The sequence below is a fragment of the Pelodiscus sinensis genome, chromosome 16 (genome assembly GCF_049634645.1).
Source record: "Pelodiscus sinensis isolate JC-2024 chromosome 16, ASM4963464v1, whole genome shotgun sequence".
Lineage (NCBI taxonomy): Eukaryota > Metazoa > Chordata > Testudines > Trionychidae > Pelodiscus > Pelodiscus sinensis.
The window spans coordinates 1,202,567-1,224,015 of NC_134726.1; the positions used below are offsets into that span (position 1 = coordinate 1,202,567).

Below are 21,449 nucleotides of genomic sequence, written 5' to 3' on the forward strand. Positions count from 1 at the left end.
GGCTTTTAGCTGCCTGAGCCGCGAGTCACAATACTACAACTGGAAGTCACAATTGATATGTGGTAAGAATGTCAACAGAAAGTCAGCCCCCAGAGGATGTGTTTTCCCAGAGTGGCTGCTTCCTACAGAGGGGCAGCCTCCGAAAGCAGATGAACACCACAAGGGTTCAGATGTGGGGAAAAACAGCTGTTAAGCATCATTCCTTTCAGAGGCCAAGGGCTTTGCTGATTTGCTCAGGAAAGAGGGCTGAAGATGCTTGCATGGATCTGCCTGATTGGAGGACCCATCTGCAAAGTTCACGTCTAGAGAGCACTGACCAATAGCCTGCATTAATAACTTAGCAACCACTATTCTGTTCCCGCACGTGGCAAACGGATGTACAAGCCACGCACAGTTCTACCAATATTCCTCCGTCCCCAGCAGCTCCAGCCTGGGCCTCACAGACTGTTCACTGCACCGATTGCATGGTGGTCACAGGATGCGAACACATGTCCATTCAGGACTCAAATGAGACACCCACATTTTCACTTGTTACCTAAATCAGGATTTGAATCCAGTTTGCTAGAGGTAAAAGGAATTAACCAAATGCACCACTTAGCCTGTATAAGGAGCAACACTAAACAAGCCAGCCCTGCATTTAGTGTGCTCCTTAACAGCCACTAAGCTAGAAGGAGCCAAGTGGAATTTTTGTGCTAGCTTGGTCTTGCACTGGTATTTCTCTTGGGAATTCTGAGACGTCCAACAGGCTCATTAATTGATGCTGGGTCTAGCCTCAGACACTCATAGTGTCCTTGAAGCCCCACACCTCCAAGGAGGAGATCTGGAAGCTTTCAGAGCACAGTGGCTGATTATTAAAAGTATTGCAGTGGCTGGTTCTCCCATGGTTCAGGTCTGCGTCAAGGTAGAGGGCTTGGCCATCGCCACCTCCTAGAGAGAGGAAGAACACACAGGATATTACTTCTGCATTTCTTGGGATGTGACACTTACAGCTACAGAGAGAAGGGGCTTGACGGCTTTTACCACCAGGGACAGCTGGAATAAAGAGCGACCCAGCACCACGCTCAGCTGCTGTCTTTTAGACACCTGTTTCTATGCGTGAACTGTCATGAAGCTAGCAGAACTGCAAGTGACCATTTTGGCAAGTTCAGGAACAACCACCCAGTCAGACTGGCTCCAGGAAGTTACTAACTAGTTATCTGAACTTCAATTACATAGAACAAATCAAGACAGAAGCCCTTAGTCAACTTAGTGAGCAATATCAAACCGGGGAGAGAGAAATCAGGGAATCAAAAGGAACAGCAGCGGGACTGATACAATCCTCTAGAACAGTATCAAAGGAATCTCTAAGTGCACTGCCTTTGATCAGATCTGCAAGAGACAAATTACTGCACAGACCTTCGAAGACTGTACTGGTGCCATTTGACAGGCGCAGCAGAACAAGCTACTGCAGACTAGTTACCTTGTGCTTCAACACCACCTCACTGCCAGCTAAGTTTGTAGGCCAGAATGATCCGTAATACCATATGCAGCAGAACGCAGCTGGAGCTGTGCCTTGGCTGGGCTTGCAGCATCTAGTACTCACAAATATCGAGATGCAAGGTTTGAGAACAGACTGTGTTTTCAGTCACTTTTCTTGCTCTAGCTACTGCTGGAATGTCATAAATACTACACTCAGCTTGGCTGGTTTCCTGCTGGGGTGAGCAGGGCGAGCAGGCAGGGGAACTGCATGGACCCTGCACAGACTTACCTATGATGACACACTCATTGCTGCCAGCCATGAACATGGAAGCGGTTTTGGAAGGCAAGTTGAAGTGGCGAGTGGCTAGGAAGGGGGAGAGACGATCTGAGGCATCTGAGTGGATGCTGCTGGAGGACAGGACACTGGAAACCTGCGGAGACTTAGTCCCTTGCTCAGAAGCCGTCACGGCCAGTTCGGGGTGCTTGATTATCACCCACTCATAGCGCTCCACTTCCGGCTGCAGCTGGGCAGAAGGAGAAAAGGCAGCCAGGAGTCAGTGGTCAGCATCTGGTCCCCTGCGAGTTCTGAATGTGGAGCAGCCCTGGAGCTGCTGGCGTTGCCAGTACAACCGGTGAGCCATGCGGACCAGCCTTTGGTATAAAGGGCAGGAATGTGCCAGAGAGACTTCTTCCTTGTAGCGGGACGAGGGTAAGGCGTGGTGATGCGTGGTGGTTTCCGAATGATCATCTTCCATGCCCAGGCCTTGTGAGACTCATTCTGTGCCCAGGGGAATGGCCCTCCCTGTAAAGCTGGGCAGGAAACCTCTCCCACAACCCTTCCTAGGGGATTCCAGAAGGGCCGGGCTGGGATAGAAGCTCGTCAGCCTGTGGACACGGGGTGCCATCCCACACTGGCCTCACCACTTACCCTGAATACAAAGCACTCTCCAGTCCCAAAGAAACTCAGCTGAGTACCTCTTCGCCTGCGCTCACTCCAGTCGGTTGACAAATAAGCGCCGCAGACCTAGAGCAAAGGGCAAGGTCAGGGGGCTTTTCACCAGTCACCACGGAGACGACACTGGGTAGTTTACATTCACGGATACCAATAGGTTTTGGAGCCCACAACTTAAGGTCTAATGTAGTTTAATATTGAAAGTCTCCAGATCAGTGGAGGAAGAAGTCACAAGACATTTAGCCTGAAAGCTAGATTCGGATCAGCAGTGGAACTGGCACGTCTACATTTTAAACATTATTTCCCCCCCACGGGTTCGGAGGATGAGGGTGGGACAGTGCTTAGCATGCTAGCCTGGGACTCTGGCGAACAAGCGTCAATTCCATGCTCTGCCACAGACTTCTTGGGTGACCTTGGGCAAGTCACTTAGCCGCTCTGCACCCCAGTTCCCCATCTGTACCATGGAGATAATAGTCCATCAGGGTGTTAGGAGGTGCTCAGATACTATGGTGATGGCGAGGGGGACATGGAAGTACCACAGGCAGAAGCATCATAGACAGACCTAAATGCAAGATGCTAAATTTGCGGACGTTCAAAGGCCACGTCCTTGTTTTAGTTGCAATAGCATCAATGCTCATCGCAGAGCACTGCTGGCTGTGCAGCAGCGAACAGGCAATAATTCCAGAGAATGCGACGTGTCCCTGCTGCCTTCAGCAACCTCCTCCACACCAGCAAGACTTCCCACAGCCAATCGTGGAGCCGAGGGCCAGGTGCAGCTGGATTAACTGGTAGGGCCGCTCAGCATGCAGCCCCTCTGGACTCTGGCAGAAAGCACGGTTTCACACTGCCAGCACCCATCGTGCTAGGTCAGGCAAGCAGTTCTATCTCGGTCAGCACCAGCACGTCGTCTCCCCTACTGACACCCAGCAGCAAGAAGAAACGGGCAATGCAGCTTGCAGAGGAGGGAACGGAAAGGTGGCCCACTGCTGGAATTTGCCTCCATAAGAAGCAAGAAAAAACTCCTGGGCTCTGAGGAGGATGGGTGGGGGAATTAACACATTGGCTGTGTCTACACTGGCACCCTTTTCCGGAAAAGGGATGCTAATGAGACACTTGGGAATTGCAAATGCTGCGGGGGATTTAAATATCAAGGATCCTACTTGAAATTAGGAATAAGGGATCTTCCGGAAAAGGGCTTATTTTCCGCAAGATCCTGTCTAGACTGGCGCTTTTCTCCGGCAAAACCCCAAGCCGGAAAAAAGCGGCAGCCATGTTCATGCAAATGCCGCGGGGGATATTTAAATCCCCCGCGGCATTTGCAATTCCCAAGTGTCTCATTAGCATCCCTTTTCTGGAAAAGGGTGCCAGTGTAGACAAGCCTTCATGTTTCCAGCTTCTAATACGCAATTATAAACCCCGGAAAAAACCAGTGCCCTTTTCGACTCGTCTCCCCTGCCTCTGCAGCTTCTAAGGGCTGACCCGACAGATCAGAGGCCAGCAGCATGGGCGTTAATAGCACTCTGTTGGCCAGGAGGCCTTCCTCTTCCTCTGGGTCTCACGGCCACCACGTCAGCCACTTTCCTAGCCACTGTGGCCTGAGGATTAGAAATAGTGACCCCAAATCTGCTTTTAGTTACCTGCAGGCAAACCCCACGTAACCGACCCCTGCAGGCTACACGTGAGCAGCATGGGCTGCAGGGTTTTGGTAGAGCTACCCCACAAGGCCAGAGAGAAGCCCAATACTGTCAGGTACAGTCGCCAGCAGCAGGCCTCCCTCTGTCCCCAGCGGCCCGGCCCGGCCCGCTCCTCATCTCAGAGCGCCCCGCAGTGTCCCTGTGCAGCGTGTTTGGTTGCACCACAGCCACAGGAGCAGCATTCTGAGAGCGGTTTCGGTGTAGCAGGAAACCCTGCAGTAGGGACACCAACGTGCAGTCGGCCACATGATTAACTGATAACCTGGGCTCATCGCCTACATGCATTTCTCTCCCCCCCCCGCTACCTCTGTATCAGAGGCAGCAACGCGGGGGAAGCGGGAGCTGGTGCCCATGAGGAGCTGGCTTTAAACAGGCTCCCCACGAGCACGGGATCCACCTGCCCCCCCCACTGCTGCCTCTGATAGACGCGAGACTGAGGGCGGCAGGCTGGACTGAGAAGTGCAGGAATGGCTTTCAAGCAGGCTCCTCTTGCGCGCCAGCTCTGCAGACCAGGCTGCCTCCCCTGCCCCCTCCAGTGCAGTGAGGGGAGCCCACTTAAAAGCTGGCTTCCCCCAGCACCAGCTCCATAGTGCCACCCTCCTCAGAGGCAGCATCGTGGGGGTGGGGTAGGGGAGGCTGTTGCGAAGCAGCCTCCGTCCACAGTGGCTTGGGCTCGCCACAGACAGAAGCTGGTCCATGGGGGGGTCTGAGCGCCCTGTGGCCAGGGGATGCCGTGGTGGACCCCCCACAAACGGGCTGCTGCTTGGGGAGCTCAGATCCCCAAGCTGGTCTGTGCAGGGAGCTGGTTTTTAAACTGGCTCTCCTCCCAGCCTGGCTCCCGCCTGCCATCCTGCCCTGCAGCCTCTGACAGAGGGGCAATAGCGCAGGGTGGGGCTGGGAGCGCCCTGGCTGCCGGCTCCGTCCCCGGGTACTAGCCAACAGTCGTGTAACCACTACGAATTCACGACTAATTGCATGGTACCTGGCATCCTACTCTGCAGCACTGCTGCCATCCAGGTGATCCTTGTGCAGGAGGGAAACGCCTTCTCTGGGCCACAAATGTGCAGCTGAGCGCTCACCTAGCAAACAGGGCAGGGACAGAAGGGCTCTGGGGGAGTTGCTTCCTGCAATCTGGAGCTATTGCCACCACCTACGGACACAAAGGGGATGCCAGGCCTGGACCCAGGTGAAAGTATTTCATCTGCAGGTCCCCCTGGCTCGTCAGCACAGGGAGCGCCCATGAGGAAGGCATTTCTCCGCCTCCCCCTGCTCCATGGAACAAACTGCACGCAGGACGGGTGGCGGGTGGCATCTCCATGCCCCTTACCTCTCTGGCTGTCGTCTTGATCAGCAGCAGCGTTGGCTCGTGCCCCTCGCTGTGAGAATAGAACCTGGCGTGCGAAGAGACGGCTCCGTCAGCGATCGCCCCCTGCGTACATCAGCTGTTGCATGCAAGCGCCCCTGCCCCACAGCCTCTCCAGCCCCAGGCTTGCCTGCTGGCACGAGACGCCCTGACTGCAGGGCTGACCGCACCTCTGCTAGTGTCTCCAAGGGAGGGGTCTGGCTCCCCATTGCCTTGCACCTGCAGAGACACCTGAGCAGCATGGGGGGAGCTAAGCGACTAGCCGATAAGCAAACGCCAGCTCTTCACACAGTTAAAAGCCCCAAGTGCAGCAGGGGGACCGGCACAAGCCAGGGCAGCGGATTCCCAGCTCGTGCCGGACCCCGCTGTGCACCAGCCTTTTCAATGCATTAAGAGCCAGCACGCTCCCCGGCTTATTCCCAGAGCGACTAGGTGAGTCAAGGAAACGTAACATCCTTGCACCGAGCCGAATGGGGTGACTTGGCTACACAAGGCACCGCACAGCAGAGAACCAGGCCCTGGCGCTTGGTGTCATGAGGCATGAAGAGCTTTCTGCCTCCTCAGCACTCTGTGCTGGGGCACAAGGAACCCACCCCCCCTCCCATTCGCCAAGGCATGACCCTTCATCGGAGGCCTGGCTATGGCTGCCAGTCACGTGTCTTGGGAACCAGACTTTGGCATGTTGTGGCTGTAGCATTTGGAGACATTTCAGACGCAGCGGGGAAGGCGTTTTCGCCAGGCTATTTCTATTTGCAGTTGTTTTTTAAACCGTGTACCTGGACTTTTAAAAATCCATGACAGCTCTCCCCCTGCTACACGCTTCCTGCCAGTCGCATCCAGCACACGTTTAAGTGTCTTTTTTATTCTGCGGCTTATTCTTTGCCTTCTGCCCAAGAGTAGAGGGGGTAACCTGTCCTTAGTGTTAGGTGAAACAGAGAGCCAGTGTGAGCATTGCTCCAACGCTCACAGAATCACAGAAGATTAGGGCTGGAAAAAACCTCAGCAGGTCATTTAACCCCCCGTTTCCTGTTCAAGAGAGTGTTAGGCCTGATCTACACAACAGTGGTAGGTCGACGTAAGGCCGCTTAACCCGACCCAGTTATGTCAGGCTCCAGCTACAATGCAGCCCAGATTGACTCTCTGAGATAGTGAGTCTAGCAAAGACCTGAAGATCATTCTCCTGCCAACCCTGTTCTGCTACTCCAGGTGAGAAGAGTAAGGGAAGCCAATGGGAGACCCCCCCGTGTTGCCCAATAACTGGATTTCGGCGTAGAAGAGTCAGGGCAGGTGTTAAAGGACAGCCAGCAGGGCAAGTGCCATGCCAGAGGGGTCCCTACAAAGCTACATTGCTCAGGCTTTGGCTTCAACTCCAGGTGATGGGGCTCAGGGCCCCAGGCTTAAGACCCATGCAGTAGTACTGCAGTTTTCCGCCCTGGGCCTCAACAAGCCTAACACGGGCCATGCTTGGTGGACCCCCGGGAATCTGCTCACAGCCCCGGACTCTTGGTTGAGAGCGACTGAGCTAGGAGCCAGTGTTGGTGAAAAGGACCTGGTGGTATCAGTGGATCACCAGGTTAGCACAAGCCAACAATGCGATGCAATTGGGAAAAGGCTATTACTGCTCTCGAGCGTTCAAGCTACGGGAGCCAACTGTCCTGCTCTACTTGGCACGGATGAGACCTCAGCTGGAGAGCCGGGTCCAGTTCTGGGCACCAAGCCTTTGGAAAGGTCTGGACAAACTGCAGAGAGTCCAGAGGAGAGCAACAAAACTAATACAAGTTTAGAAAACCTGACCCGGCGAGGAAAGGTTAAAAGCCTGGGCACGGTTAGTCTTAAGAAAAGACGACTGCATCTGTTAAGGGCTGGTGTGAGAAGCACAGCGACCGGCTGTTCTCAACGGCCACTGACACTGGGATAGGGAGAGGCAAGGCAGACAAAGGAAATTAGGAACAACATCTAACTACAAGACTAGTGAAAGTCTGGAACAGGCCTCCCAGGGAGGCTGCGGAATCCCCACCACTGGCGGAGAGGCTGGAGAAACACGTGTCAGCGCTGGTCTCAGTTTACTTGGCCCTGCCGCTGTGCAGGGGCTGGACCAGATGTCTCGAGGTCCCGTCCGGCCTGGGGATGTACGTGGCTAGTTGACTACCCGATAAGCATGTTTATTGGGTAGTGGAGCAGTGACTTGACGTATCACCCCCGCCCCAGACTGCTGTGCCTCTCCCTTTGACATGCAGCTCCTAGAGGCACCCTCGCTACATTCCAAAGGGACAGGCAGAACCGAGGCGAGTGGGGGCTGCTCAGTCCCCTCTGCTCTTCTGCCTTTGAAATGTAGCAGGAGCCGTGGGCAGCTCTTACTACATTTAAAAAGCAGAGGTGCAGCGGGAATAGCGAGCACCTCACCCCACATCGACTACTCGAGCAGTCCATGAAATTCCATCGACTACTCGAGCAGCTGATTCATCGACATTTAACATCCCTATCCCAGCCCTGCATTTCTGTGCTTCTCTGAATGAATGACAGCTCCTAGGGCTAGCATGCAAACAGTGGGAATTCAGGACTAGTGTTCACACCAAGTGGAGGCAGGGCCTTGGTCTCTATCTTTGCAGCAACTAACTCAGTTGGGGGACAAGAGATTCAGTCTTCCCTGACATTTGCAATCTGTCATTCCTATACTAGTCTCTGGCTGCACACTTTGGTGAGCCCTGCTTTGCACGAGGTCTTCTGTATTCAGAAAGCCCTGGCTGGCTGTTCTTTTCTACCCGTACAACATGGAAAGATTAGATTACCTGCTTAGGCTGCAGCCATGTTCCAAGGTGGTAAAGAGCAATAGGGGCTGGCAAAGTGCAAAGCGCTCTGGGATCCAGGACCAAATGTCTCTCATCTCTTTCACGCTGACAATTTCAGACTTGAAGTTCTCCGCATGCACTGCCAAGTGCACGTTCTGCCTGTAGACCAGGGGAGACAATGTTAAGCGCAAGACAGAAATCTGACAAGCAACGAGCAAAGGGGCGACTGAACACGAGAACATGCCTCAGTACAGTACCCTGCTGTCCCAAGCACCAGGCCAGGCGAGGACAGTATGGCTTGACACACTGCTGCTGTTCAGTGGAATCCGTGAGGATTAGTGGCTTTACTGGGGAGAACTTTGCAGTTCTAACTCAGCCATGCTACCAATGGCTGGTGCAGAGGAGCTACATGGTTGAATGAAAAGCAGAAACATCACAGCCTTAAAAATAAATTCAGGTTGATCTGCCACTCAAGGGCAGCCCCACTAATAGCAGCACCCCACAGGGGAGAATGTATACCAGGTCCAGACAAACACAGTGGCATTTGCTTGTCTCTAGTCCTGTTTATACATGTGGAATTAGAGAATTCCTGCAAATATCCTAGTCACACCAGAATTACAGAGATCACAGAATTGCCACTTGCACAATTTTATCACGAGGTTCATGATATTTGGTGCCATCTGAAAGGCCTGGCTCCTGAAGTCATGGCATTGTTGAGAATCTCTGCTTTTGGCTGAAAGACGTTTTGCATCCTCGCGGTTGCAGAGAAAAGTTTGAAAAGTGATCCAAGGGCACGTTACAGGAACCAAAAGGCAAAGTAAAAGACCCCAAATTTGATTTTAAAATCCAGCCTCTTGAGTTGTGGGGCCTGGCTCATGACTTGAGCTCTCAGGCATGGCAATACCAGGATCCGTACATTTACCCACCCTCCCTTGCCCTGGGCTAGAGATGGAATCAATCCACTCACACCCAGAAAAGCAGAAGCTGTAAGAAGCGTTACTGCACCAGAAGTATAAATGCGATAACCAAGTACGTTTGGTGGAAGAGACAGAAGGGCTCAGACAAGGTGTTAAGCAATCAGAGCGCAGTCAGCCAGGCTATGCTTTGGAGACTCAATTCTGACCCCAGGAGGGTGGCCTGAATGTGGGAAGGGGGCCCGAGCTCTTGCTAGGTTTGATGCTATTTTTGTCGGCCATTCTTGGTTTAGCTCTTTTCCTGCCCCAACACGTCCCAGAATGCAGAGACACCCTCATAAGTAATGCACGGAGTGTGTTAGTGTAGCTACGAGCGCCCTACAGCAGGGGTGGGGCAGGGCCTGCTGACTCTCAGACAAATCAGGTGGGGGCCGCACACAAGAAAGATTTTGTGTGCTCCAGCCCCATGGTGGAGTGGCGGGCGTGTCCGTCCATCCGTCCCTGAGCCTCGGAGAATGGACTCAGGCAAGGCAGGGGCCGCACCTGGCTCCCCACCTCTGCCCCACAGCGTGAGCAATGCTACATCGCCACTTGGGAGTCCTGAGCAGTCACGTAGGGGCATCATTCCCTACTCCACGGCTTGCTGAGCTGCCCAAAATCACCAATCCTGTGTCATTTCCGATAGCAACTGGGGCTCCTCGGGGCTGCCTCGCTGTCAGCGTTCCTAATGGGGAGGCAGACCGGGTGTCAGCTCAGGCACAAGTCGCTATCTGAAGCTCACTAACCTTCCGACAGGCAGTGGGGATCACCACTTGCACTGCAGCCCTGGCCTCCTCTCCCCGTCTAGGGACTCAGACAGACCCCATCACTGCAGTACTTCCCGCGCAGTACTCCTGGGAGGTGAGGGAGCGTTATGCCCGTTCTACAGACAGGAGACGGAGATACAGGAAAGACGGGCTCGTATGAGGTCACAGTGGAAATCTGTGTTTGAGCCAGGAACCGAACCTAGATCGGAGACCCCGTGCACTGACACATCTCTGCAATTAGAAAGGGTGGCCTCGCGGGAGAGAATCGGGGAAGTCCTCCATATCCTTCCTCGGGTAGCAGAAATCCCCACATTAGCCAGCGACTGACCAGCACTGATGGGACGGAAGCCAGAAGAATTACATTTGTGTTTCAGTGTTGCAGAAGTGACACCTGAAATTGCCTGCACTGAGCGGGGCAGGGGCCTCTCAAAGAGACGGCAAATTCAAACGAACAGCTCAGATAGGCTGGGTGGGAGAGGGGGACAATGCCCTCTAACCTTTTCCATCCCGCTGGGGATTTTTTCCTTCCATGTGCAAGATAAATGTTCCGTGCTCCGAGGTGTGTGCAAACGTGTGCCACCGCAGAAACAAGACCTAGCTATGGGCACTCCCCTAATCAGCTGGGCGGCACGAACCCCCCCGAAGGGCTGCAGGAGCGCACAGCCCACAGGGAACGCCGGCTGTAACCTGTAGCCCCCAGCTCTAGTGGACGATGATGCGTCTCCGCCCGCCCCAGGACTGGGGGGAGATGCTGAGTAAGAGGCAGTTGGCTCTGTCTGGCACAAGGCAGGTGAGACCCCATTTTGAACCAATGCTCCCACATGAATCCATAGCCATCCTCCAGCACCTGAAGGCATATCTCCCCAGAGCCACAAACCCCGTCACTCCTGCGCCCCAGCATCAGCATTCCCTCCATTTTCTTCTATCCACGTGCAGAACAAATTTTGTGATGTGCACCGAGGCACGTGTGGATGTGCATCACCAGTCGAGACTCGTTCTGCCCACATACTCTGTGGGCACTTTGCTAATCGGCTGGGCGGCATTTCAATTTCTCCTGGGTGACCCCAGGGAGCTCAGCTTACAGGGAACGCTGGTGGGGAACTCTGGTTATGCATGTTGCTGGGGATAGAATCTAGGAGCTAGTACTACGAGTTCTGCGTTAGTGCTGCCCCACTAGAAGTCATCTCTCATTATCCAGAAAGAGCCAATAACGTATTGAGAAAGCCTCCTGACGATGGATTAGCCATGCAATTGTCATAGCCACTAGAGCTGGACCTAATACTGCAAAGCTGCAGTCATTTACCCATTAAAGATTTCTGCCATTCATGAGTGTTCTTTTTATCTTTCACCATTAGTTTACCTGCATTTGCATTGCAATTTTCTATTTAATGTGTTTAAAATACATCAAATGTATGGAAGAAAGGACTCTCACTTCTTAATTGCCATGCTGCCAGAGTAGCACATTCAAATCTTTACAGTTTTGGTGGGAAGTTGGGTTCTTAGACAGATCCATCACTAAAATGAGAATGCTTTACAGCCAGAGCTCAGGAAGATCAAACTAGCTTTCATTTCACGCATCAGCAACAACCAGAGCAGATACACTTTGCATATAATGAACATGACGATTCAAGATAAATACATAGCCACTGAATCACCTTTTCTAATTCTCAAGATCTTGTACTAGCTCTGAAACCTCCCACAACCAGGGTGAGTTTTTAAATCCATGATTTTTTCCAAACTCTTTCAGAACTTGAACACGGAGGAAAGTGCGCTAAGCAATCTAGCGCCTAATGTAGGCCATGGACAAGTCATGTTTTAAATTGTTCTCCCTGTTAGGGTTAACAATAACCATGTAAGTTCTGACAGATTAGTTGAGCTTTATTACTTGTATTGCAGTGGTGTCTAGGAATCCTGGTCATGGCCCAGGGTCCCTCTCTGCTAGGCACTGTACAAACACTTCTAGTTAACATGTTTTCTAACAGGGTGTAGTTTTTCCAGTGTAGACAAGGCCTGAAGAGTCCAATCACTCATACTAGAATTTCCATCCCAAGAGGATGAGCTATATTTATGAATGAAATCGAGGCCTCCTGCATAGACCAATAATGCTAGGTCAGCAGGATGGTCACATGAACCCTCATTTGAAGACTTCTCTCAAGGACATATCCAGGAATGAACTATTTACCTTGTTGTTTATTGCTGCAATCAGCACGGCTGCTAATGCCCCAGCGTGGCAAGGCTGACACTGCTTTTGAAAATGCAGTCAAGCAAAGACAGAAGAAACGAGCAAAGCACAAACATTTAACATTTTAACCTACCTTTTAGAAGATGAAACACTGCAAACAGGAGGGATGCAGCGGATATGGAATTGACAGAAGGAGAGTGCACGAGGAGAAAGACATAAAAAAAGACAGGAAAACAGATCAGTGATTTCCTATATCCCCAGAAAAATGCATGGAAGGAGCCTATGGAAAAACACAGAATAAGGTTGGATTCAAACACCACCCACAAAGAAACGAAGAGGAAAGGTTAACAACATTCCTCAGTTAGCATCAGTTCTCCTGTTCTCCCTTCAGCCCTCAGTCCATTTCTCCTCATGCACAGCAGGATGGCAAGGCAATAGTTCCCAAATCTCACTCGCTATCAAACCAGTTTGGACAAGGGACTGGAAAGAGCGCTTCTGTTGCACATGCTTTTGCCAACCTACTGCCCTGGGTCAAACCTACTCCACAATCTCTCTTCCAAAGATCAGAGATTATGTCATGTTCCAGCAAATGGCACAGAAAAGGCGAAAACACTTTTCATTAGCCAGTGACTCTGCTTGGTGCTCTCCCCTGGCAATGAAAGCACTGCACCTTGCTTGCAAGGAACCTAAAACCACACCTTTGGTGCTCTGGGTTGGTTATCAATAAATCATTTCTAAGCCTAGTAGCAGCTCCTGGCTCCTCCTCCCCTTCCCACTCTCTCTCTCTCTCTCTGAAGAGCATACACACTGGCTGTTTCACCTTGTCTGACCTTCCCCAATTGGGAGAAGGACGTGAGATACCCAGACTGTCGCACAGTCTATGCTTCCAGTGTAGTGCATCGGCAGCAGTGGCCTGGAGGTCCTGGTTGCTTCGGTAGCCTCCCTCGTCCAAAGTTTCTAACCAACACTTGCGCGGACAGAAGCCCTGAAGGGATGCTGAGTGCGCCTGCCAAGGGAAGGTGCTGACTCTTAGAGCAGCAGTGGGCTGCATGAGTGACTCTCAAGATTGTTGGAACCAAGATGGTCTCCCATGATTCATAACTAGAATTAGCAGGGAGTGCCGATTGAACAGCAGCAGCACGGTGACTGGATGCAGAGGGAGTGCACGGCTCTCAGTCAATGCCGTGTGCAGTCAGCACCCACCTCACTTCACGTGCCCTGGTTTTCTTTATGTGCGTGCCACTTTTGTGGCACCAGTCGGGGAAAAAGCCCCAAACATGTGGACGAAAACCAGCAGAAGCTGGCAGCCCTGCACACGGACAATAACAAACAAAATGTCTGATGGGCCGCACACAGAGCCCTGATGGGCTGCAGGCTGCCTACCACTGCTTTAGAGGTCTGAGCAACATGAAGAAGTCACACATCAAGGTCTGCAGGATGTAGGAAGCAGCTGGACGGGAATGTCTACCTTACGAAGAGATGAACAGCGGCACGTAAAAGCACCATCAAGGAGGATGTTACTTCAATGGCCAAGATCTGACCAAGGATATATTTCCATAATCACAAATAAAAGTCCTTCAGGGGTACTGAGTCAATCTCCCTGTTCTGCGCCAGTGGCCCTGAGAAGTACACTAGTTGCGAGTACCTCCTGGTCCCACAATTTAGAAGAAGAACGTGGAAGATCATCACTCTGGATTATACCATTCCAGAAACTATGCTCCCAGGTTTTTTTCAATGGCGAGTTTTCCGTGTGAAGGACAGGAGAGTTAGTTAGGTTTCAAAAAACAGCCTTTAGGAGAGATTTCCTCCAGTCAAACAGCTTTGTATGGTGGCTGTAGAGTTATAGGATCTGTTTCTAAATCAACTTTTATTCATACACCACAAATCTTCCCTAAGGCTTGCCTTGTTGGGTTTAAGAGAATGTACTAAACATTGAGAGAGCTGCCAAGGAAAGTGAGGCCCGAAAGCTGTACTCCAAGGACTTCCTTCTTGCACCTGGTCTACATGCATGAGGAACTCCCTCAGGGAACTTTACTGTCCTGTGTCTCATAAGAACGGCCAGATGGGTCAGACCAAAGATCCATCTAGTCCAGTGTCCTGTCACCCAGCAGCGGCCCAAGCCAGGTGTCCCAGAGGGAGTAAGCAGAACAGGGAATCATCAAGTGATCCCTCCCGTCACCCATTTCCGTTCCCTGATGAATGGAGGCTAGGGACACAATTCCTACCCATTCTTCATCATTGTGAAGTAGCATATCATGTACTCTAGCATGGTCAGATAGCTATTGGATCAGTGTGCAAGTTCCCCGCTTGCCTTTTTCCCAGGTCTGATGAGAAAGCATGACCCAACTTTTGTCCCAGCATTTAGCCATTCTGTTGTGACTGGTTTATTCCAAAGCACTCATTTGTAATCAGATGTGTTCCTAGCTATCACTAAACAGACAGACTCTACCTACACACCTTACAAAGTCTTCTCAGATTTTTGTAAGAGGCTTTTTTGACTGTAAAGTTCCTTTTCAAATATCACTTGTAAATAGAGATCCATTATAGTTCAATGACTTTCAGCAAAAAAAAAAAAAAAAAAAAAAAACTAAAAATTGCTCTTCACCTCTTAATATTTGTAGTGAACATGTGATTACATCAATAGTTGGAAGTTTGTTCCTGGAGGAGCAAATTGTCAAAACTGCTACATTCCAAGTGGCATAACAGTTAAGATTATATGTCGTTATAATTTCAGCAACACTCGTGCAAAGTCGGCAGCTTTGCTGCAGCCCCACATGTTGCCATCTCCCCAAGACGACTCCTCTGTGATAAAGGGAACACGATGAGCTATCAGAGACCTGAGCTTCCTAACTGACCTCTCAGAGTTGGCTGCCCCTCCCTAGAGCGAAAGAGCCAGTTGATCTTGCTAGGCAGGGCCGAGTAAATAGAGCACCTGGGGGCCTTACCTCTTCTGTTTGACGGTGATGCCTTTCTGCTGCAGGGCTTTCTCGTTGGCCATATGCAGAAGCTGGATCTCCTTCCGGGAAAAAAGCCGTATGGCAAAGGCTTTCTCCAGCAGTTTCTCAGGAGACACCGACTTGGCAATGTCCCTAACAAAAGCTCGAATGTCTTGCTGCACGTTGTCCGACTCCATGGGCTGTCCAGCTCTCACTTTGTGGAAGACTTTGAGAAGGGCTAGTGCAACCCGGTAGAGCACCTTGTAGCCTTCTACCAGGAACACATCAAAAACCCGCGTGACATACATCAAGGGCAGCTCTCCAAAGAGCCACCGCTGCCAGTCAGAGTACACTTCCAATACGTCCTCAGATACGGCCACCATCAGCTTGTGCGCTGCCTGGCAGTACTTGTTCACCAGGTCTCCAAAGGTCATGCAGGAGGACTCGAACGCCAGGAATGTCTGATCAATGAGCCGCCTGGAGGGGTCATTGCAAGCAAGGATGCGAGAGACCATCTCAAAGCACTCTGCCTCATCTCGACTGTAGTGCAGGAGCAGAGCCACCACAGAAGGCAACGCTGGGCAGAACGATATGTCAGGGAACTGATTTGCGATGCAGCAGATAATCTTCCTGACTGCCCCAATGCCCTCAGCATTCAAACAGTAATTGGGAACCAGACTGTTATCCACAAACTCTGGCCATGGGAGGGTGCCTGTGTTACGCTTGCCGACAATCTTCACAACGATGTCCCGGTACACGTTTGCATCTGGTGTCACTGTGCGACATGAGATGTTGCCAATTAGCTTCTGGTACACTTTGGCTCTCAAAGAGTGGTTCTTGGCCCAATAGCCCTGTCGGGCAAGCTGTTTGAACTCCTGGAAATCTGAGCAGATTAGCTCCTTTGGGTCCTGGGTCTGGATGGTGGCATCCATCTTGTCCCAATCCACAAAGCGGGTATATTCATCCATGGCTGCAGGGAATGTTTTTGCAGAAAGACAGAAGAGCAAAGACCTTATCTGGGCTGTAGGGGACTCATACTTTCTCCTGGAAGAGAAAGAAAAGAATGTTAGAGGTTTCTTGTAGCAGAACATTCCCCATCCTCTTCAAGGCAAAGAAATTCTGGTTGGTTTGTGTTGTTATGAAAGAGCTTCCAACTGGAAGCAAGTTTCCAGATGCAGATTTAGAATATTTTAATTCCATTTTTACACCACAGTGTGTTGTTAATCCACGCTTAACTAATACAGTCAAAACCAGCCCAAGTGTAGATGTAACTATTTTCCAATGTGCAGTTCCCCTAGCCAATGGGAATTACTTTACATTAGTTGTAAATGTAATCAATCACATCAAAAGGTATGCGCAGGTTCTGGGTTTAAGAATCATGATCATTGGAACCCTTTGCATTTGGTTGTTAGCAGCATGCTCTGTGTGCAGTCTGACAGTACATTTAGCTCTCAAAATCTGAGAGATTTTGGAAGTGATCCTACACTTTCTTAGACCCAGTTTCCTTTAAAAAGTCTCTAGTGCCAATTCTCTCTCTGGATCACTATTGACTTAAATAACTCCTGCTGTTTTGTGCACATCACAGTAATTAAATGCATTCTAGTTGGATCACATTAAGATGCCATTAATGCAACTTTACTTCAAGCACAGGGTCCTAATGCCAGATTTCTGTTGCTACCCTTCCATGAACCAGCTCTCACCCTGGCCTCGCAGCCAGCTGAGGGAGTGAGGCGTGCAGAGTAGCAGTTTTAGTTCATGGTAGGGCTCCAGATCTTAAAGAACTTTGTCCCCATGGCATGAAGAAAGCCAGAGTAGAACGCACTCACCCAGCTCTCGGGGCACGAGGGCATTATTCACATCTACACGCAGGGTGCTGGCTCAGAAGCCCAATTTCAGTAGCGAGGGCTGGTGCTGCTTACACAGTGTGTGGCAATTCACAGGGAGATCCAATTGCCTTTAACCTCATTTAGGCAATCCGCTGAACTCTGTGCACTGCTCTTGAAAGAAAGCATTCCAATAAATCGCTCCAATTCACTGAACTAACTGGATCCTAGTGTGCAGAAATGGATTCCAGTGTTAATGTGGTATGTTCAGTTTATCCTGTGGTGCAAATATCTGCACACTCACCTACAACTTTAGCTAGCTTTTCTAAGTAACTCATGTTTGCTAATGAAAATCCTCTTTAGGTTAGGGTGCATTGATTTCTATTGTTCCTGTATTCTTCCAAAATAAAAATAGTAGGAATAGCATTTATTAAACTCAACTTCTACAAATATAGGGGGTAGAGAAGAAGCTGGAAGAAAGAGCGAATATGTTAAGGGAATGAAGGTACAAGTGTGTATTAGCTGACCTTCATTTCTTCTGCAGTATTTTTGTACCAATAGGAAATTGCTGCATTCCCAGTCATAGACCCCTTGGTGTATAAACCATCAACATCTCAGTTATGCCTCAGTGCTCTTGGAGAATGTGAAGTTATGACTACTCAAAGTTGTTGGGATGGTTTTTGTTGTGTTTTTTTAATGGAGGGGAAAATTAATAGTCACTCACATTTGAGGGAGTAGATGTGACAATTTATACATAACCTCTACTCAAATATGAGCGTACCAGGGATGCAGAGGAGACAGAGGTTAGTAATACTGCAGTAAGTGATAAGGAAAAATAACTATTAAGTTAGTAAAAGTATGGGAATGGCTCTGCATCGTACAATTAGGAGGTTGGCTGGTGGTCTTTATCTGGAGGGGAAAATAGTCTCTTTTCTTTCTTTTAGCACGTTGTATAACATGTTTATAAAAATATATGCTGCAATTAAATTTGATAGCTGTCCAACAATATCTGTGGAGTACAAATCAGGATGCAATATGTTTGGGGAAAGGAGGCAATTGTCAGCTAAGCCAATGAAACCTCTGCTACTTTAGATGAATGTTGATTTCAAAATCGTGGTTCACTGTTATGCTACAAGTATGCAAGATGTAGGTGAAATGCCAGTTTTGGAAAACATCATTATTTTAACACCAATCAGTTCATAGGGAATTGACAAGATATGCAAGTAACTCCTCTTAATGCGAGTCAGGCTTATTATGGTCAACATTGTATGATTTTTAAACAATAAAAACACCGCAGATCAATTTTTAAATGATTGATTTTAAAAATGTCATTGAAATTTGAAAACAGGTGCTCTCTTGATTTGTACATTAAGATGTAATAATATTATAGACAGTTTCTTCAAGCAAAAGAGAAGAATAACTTCTAGAGCTGAACATGTGAGGGGAGATCTAGGAAATAAGAATATCATCACTCGCATTAGAATATGGCCAGCTTAGCTGAGTTTAAGTGTCATTTCTCTTGCAATAAGTTCTGCTGAAAAGCTCTTGTTCTGTTGTGCCGTGGGTATCTACTAATCATTCATCAATATCCCTATGCAATTTCAGTTGACATCTTTATGGCCCTTTGTTAGTGAAAGCCGGGTCTCTTTATTTTCTGGCCCAACTGTTCATTTTTGATGCAGAGTTTCAGTGGAAAATCTTATTTTTGTATGGCATCGCCTCTTCTGCTGGGACAGCGAGAACATTCTCTTTCACTTCAGCTTTAAGAAAGATAGTGAAAAGAAAGTTACCCAGATGACAAGCAAATAAAAGGAAGCAGGCAACGGTAATTCTGTTAATGGAATGGAAAATGTGGCAGAAGGCAGAATTAATAAATTACAGAGGCCTGTCCAATGCTCCCCTAGTCAATTAACTGAAAACATGGCAATTTGGAGACAATCCACATTCAGTGCATGATTTAAGGAAGTAAGATATTTTCATGAGGTCTTATCTTCCAAGTGCAGATAATCCTGAGAGAATAGTTCACAGAGCTTCCATCACTTCCCTTTAATTATTTCATAGTGCAATAGATCTCACTCAGGAAGCTCTTCTGAGTCAGCAAAAAAATCCTTTTCTTAATTTCATTCTGTTTTCCTACTCATATCCCCTTGATGCATGTAAAATAATTCTATCCCTTCTTGACATTCACAGAGTCTCAACGTAATTAAGACAATTGTCTCCCTTTAGACAAGCTGAGCATAATTTTTAATCTTTTCTCATCTCACCCTCTTTATCAGTTTTATTACAGTCAAAACCCCATGTCTTTCTGTTGCTGAGATGCACAGAACTAATGCAATACAGTATTCTAGATGTCATCTTCCCAGATCCTTATAAATCAGGATTATGGGCACCATTACAGGTTTCTGCATATTTAGCCCAGAATCACTTTTTTTGGGGCTACACATGCATAATACTCAATTCCCTCAATCTTGCCCTATAAGTCATACCACGGAGCCTGCCTACCTGCCCTCTGGTGAGCCCCATCACCCTGCCCTGCTCCCCAGGAAAAGGCACAGACTTTGGATAACAGGCTTCCAGAAGTGTAACCCAGACACTGCTTATGGATAAACTCTAGGAGGGCTAAGTTACAGGGATATGATAGCACCCAGGAGTCCAGCCCCCAAAGGGACCAAAAGCCCAAATAAATCCATCTTACTCTGTATAAAAGATTGACATAGAGAAAGGCCGTAGAGTTCACATGTTCAAATATCAAATGTAAGAGATACTCTCAGCCATTTCTCGCCTCACCCCGGGTAACAATATTTACACAGAGTTTGATAATAAACAAGTGATTCTATTAAATATAAAAAGCAGGACCTAAGTGGTTGCAAGTGATGACAAATCAAAGTAAGTTACTAAACTAAAACCCCCGCTGCAGCTAAGCTCTCTCCCCACCCTTATTTAGGTAAAGTGCCTCAAGCCTTTTCTCTGCCCTGGCTCTAACAGCTTCTACTCTCTGAGTTCTTTGCTTTTTTTTCCCCAGGTCCTTTCATGTGTTCTCTTGAGATGGGGAGCAGTCTGGGAAGCCAGCTGAGGATCATCATTGTTTGATTCCCATCCCTTAAATAAACCTTTCAGGGAAGGAAATCTTTGTTCAATTCCCCCACCCGCACCCCAGAAAAATACCAAGCTCAAGATGGATTCCAGCACCAGGTGGCATGGGCAATAGTCTTTGCAGGACCAACCACAGTTTAGGCTGACCAGAAAAATAAGACCAATCACAGATCTTTGCTTTGAGCCAGTAAGTTCCTTAAGTACCACTCGTGGCTTTCCCTAGAAGACCTAGATCAAGGGTGGGCAATAATTTTTGATGGGGGGGCCATGCCAAGATTTTGGAAAGTGGTTGAGGGCCGTACTTTCCCATGATATTAATGGAGATGTGGGGTTTGGGATGGAGGTTGGGTGCAGAAGGGAGCTTCGGGTAAGGGACTGGGGTGCAGGAGAGAGAGTGGGGTTTGGGAGGGAGTTGGGATGAAGCAGGCAGTTGCGACCTAGGGTAGGGGTCTGAAGGGCAGCGGTTTGGGATGGGACCTAGGGTAGGAGGGGATTGTGATCTGGGGCAGGAGATTGGGGTACCAGATCTGGAAGGGGGTATGGGTGCAAGAGGGGAACAGACGGTTTGGGTATGTGAGTGGGGGGAGAGGCAGAGAGTCAGGAAAGGAAAGGGCTGGGGTACCAGAAGCAGGCCGTGGCCAGGAGACTTACTTGCCAGCTGCCAAACTAGCCTGCCTGACTGCAGAGCTTAAAATGTTCCCAGCCGGTCTGCCTGATTGCCAGGCCATGTGCATCATGAATATTCGAGCCCAGGAGGGGGCATGATTCTTCTTAGCTGCCTGTTAGTTCAACAAGCAGCTTCCATTGGCTGGTTTCTGCCAGAAATGGGCCAATGGCAATGTGCTGGGGGTGGGGCGGTTCCTAAAACTTCCCCTTTCCCCTCCAGTTTTAAAACAGAAAGGGATCTCTGCAGCTGGGTTTCTTATTTCTGCATGGCAGTGGAGCTATGGGTAAGCTGGGGAGCCTGCCTGGGGCTCCCGGCTGCCTCGGCGGGCCACATCCGGCCCACAGGCTATATTTTGCCCAGGCCTGACTTAGATTAACAGACAGGTTTATGCTTAAACTATGTAGCACTGTAAAGACTAACAAGATGGTTTATTAGATGATGAGCTTTCGTGGGCCAGACCCACTTCCCCAGATCAAATAGTGGAAGAAAATAGTCACAACCATATATACCAAAGTGATACAATTAAAAAAATGAAGGCATGTGAAATTGACAAATCACAGTTTAGAACAGAGTGCGGGTGAGGGGGGGAAGTTAGTGTCTGTGAGGTAATGACATTAGGGGTGATAGTTGGGGGAAGCTATTTTTGTAATGGGTGAGAATTAGAGTCTTTGTTTAAACACATACATAAAGTGTCAAATTAAGGGTGAATGACAATTCTGAAGCGTCTCGTTGAAGTCTGGAGTTAAAGTCTCTTTGAAGCAATAAGCAATAC

General features: G+C 49.3%; 1 protein-coding gene across 4 annotated transcripts in view; it reads right to left on the reverse strand.

Annotated features, from left to right (window-relative positions):
- Window positions 1-503: 503 nt before the first annotated feature.
- TBC1D24 (TBC1 domain family member 24) overlaps window positions 504-21,449 on the reverse strand; it is a 30,652-nt gene continuing 9,706 nt past the window's right edge. For 3 of the 4 annotated variants that reach the window (XM_075899019.1, XM_075899021.1, XM_075899020.1), the window contains exons 2-7: window positions 15,104-16,138; window positions 8,257-8,415; window positions 5,432-5,495; window positions 2,387-2,482; window positions 1,748-1,982; window positions 504-927 (exon numbers count right to left, since the gene is read on the reverse strand). In XM_075899019.1, coding sequence (XP_075755134.1) covers window positions 773-927; window positions 1,748-1,982; window positions 2,387-2,482; window positions 5,432-5,495; window positions 8,257-8,415; window positions 15,104-16,062 — 1,668 coding nt within the window. In that variant the 5' untranslated portion in view covers window positions 16,063-16,138 and the 3' untranslated portion in view covers window positions 504-772. Of the gene's footprint in view, window positions 928-1,747; window positions 1,983-2,386; window positions 2,483-5,431; window positions 5,496-8,256; window positions 8,416-15,103; window positions 16,139-16,920; window positions 18,218-21,449 lie in introns of those variants that run through there. The other variant, XM_006121717.4, reaches the window with a different exon arrangement.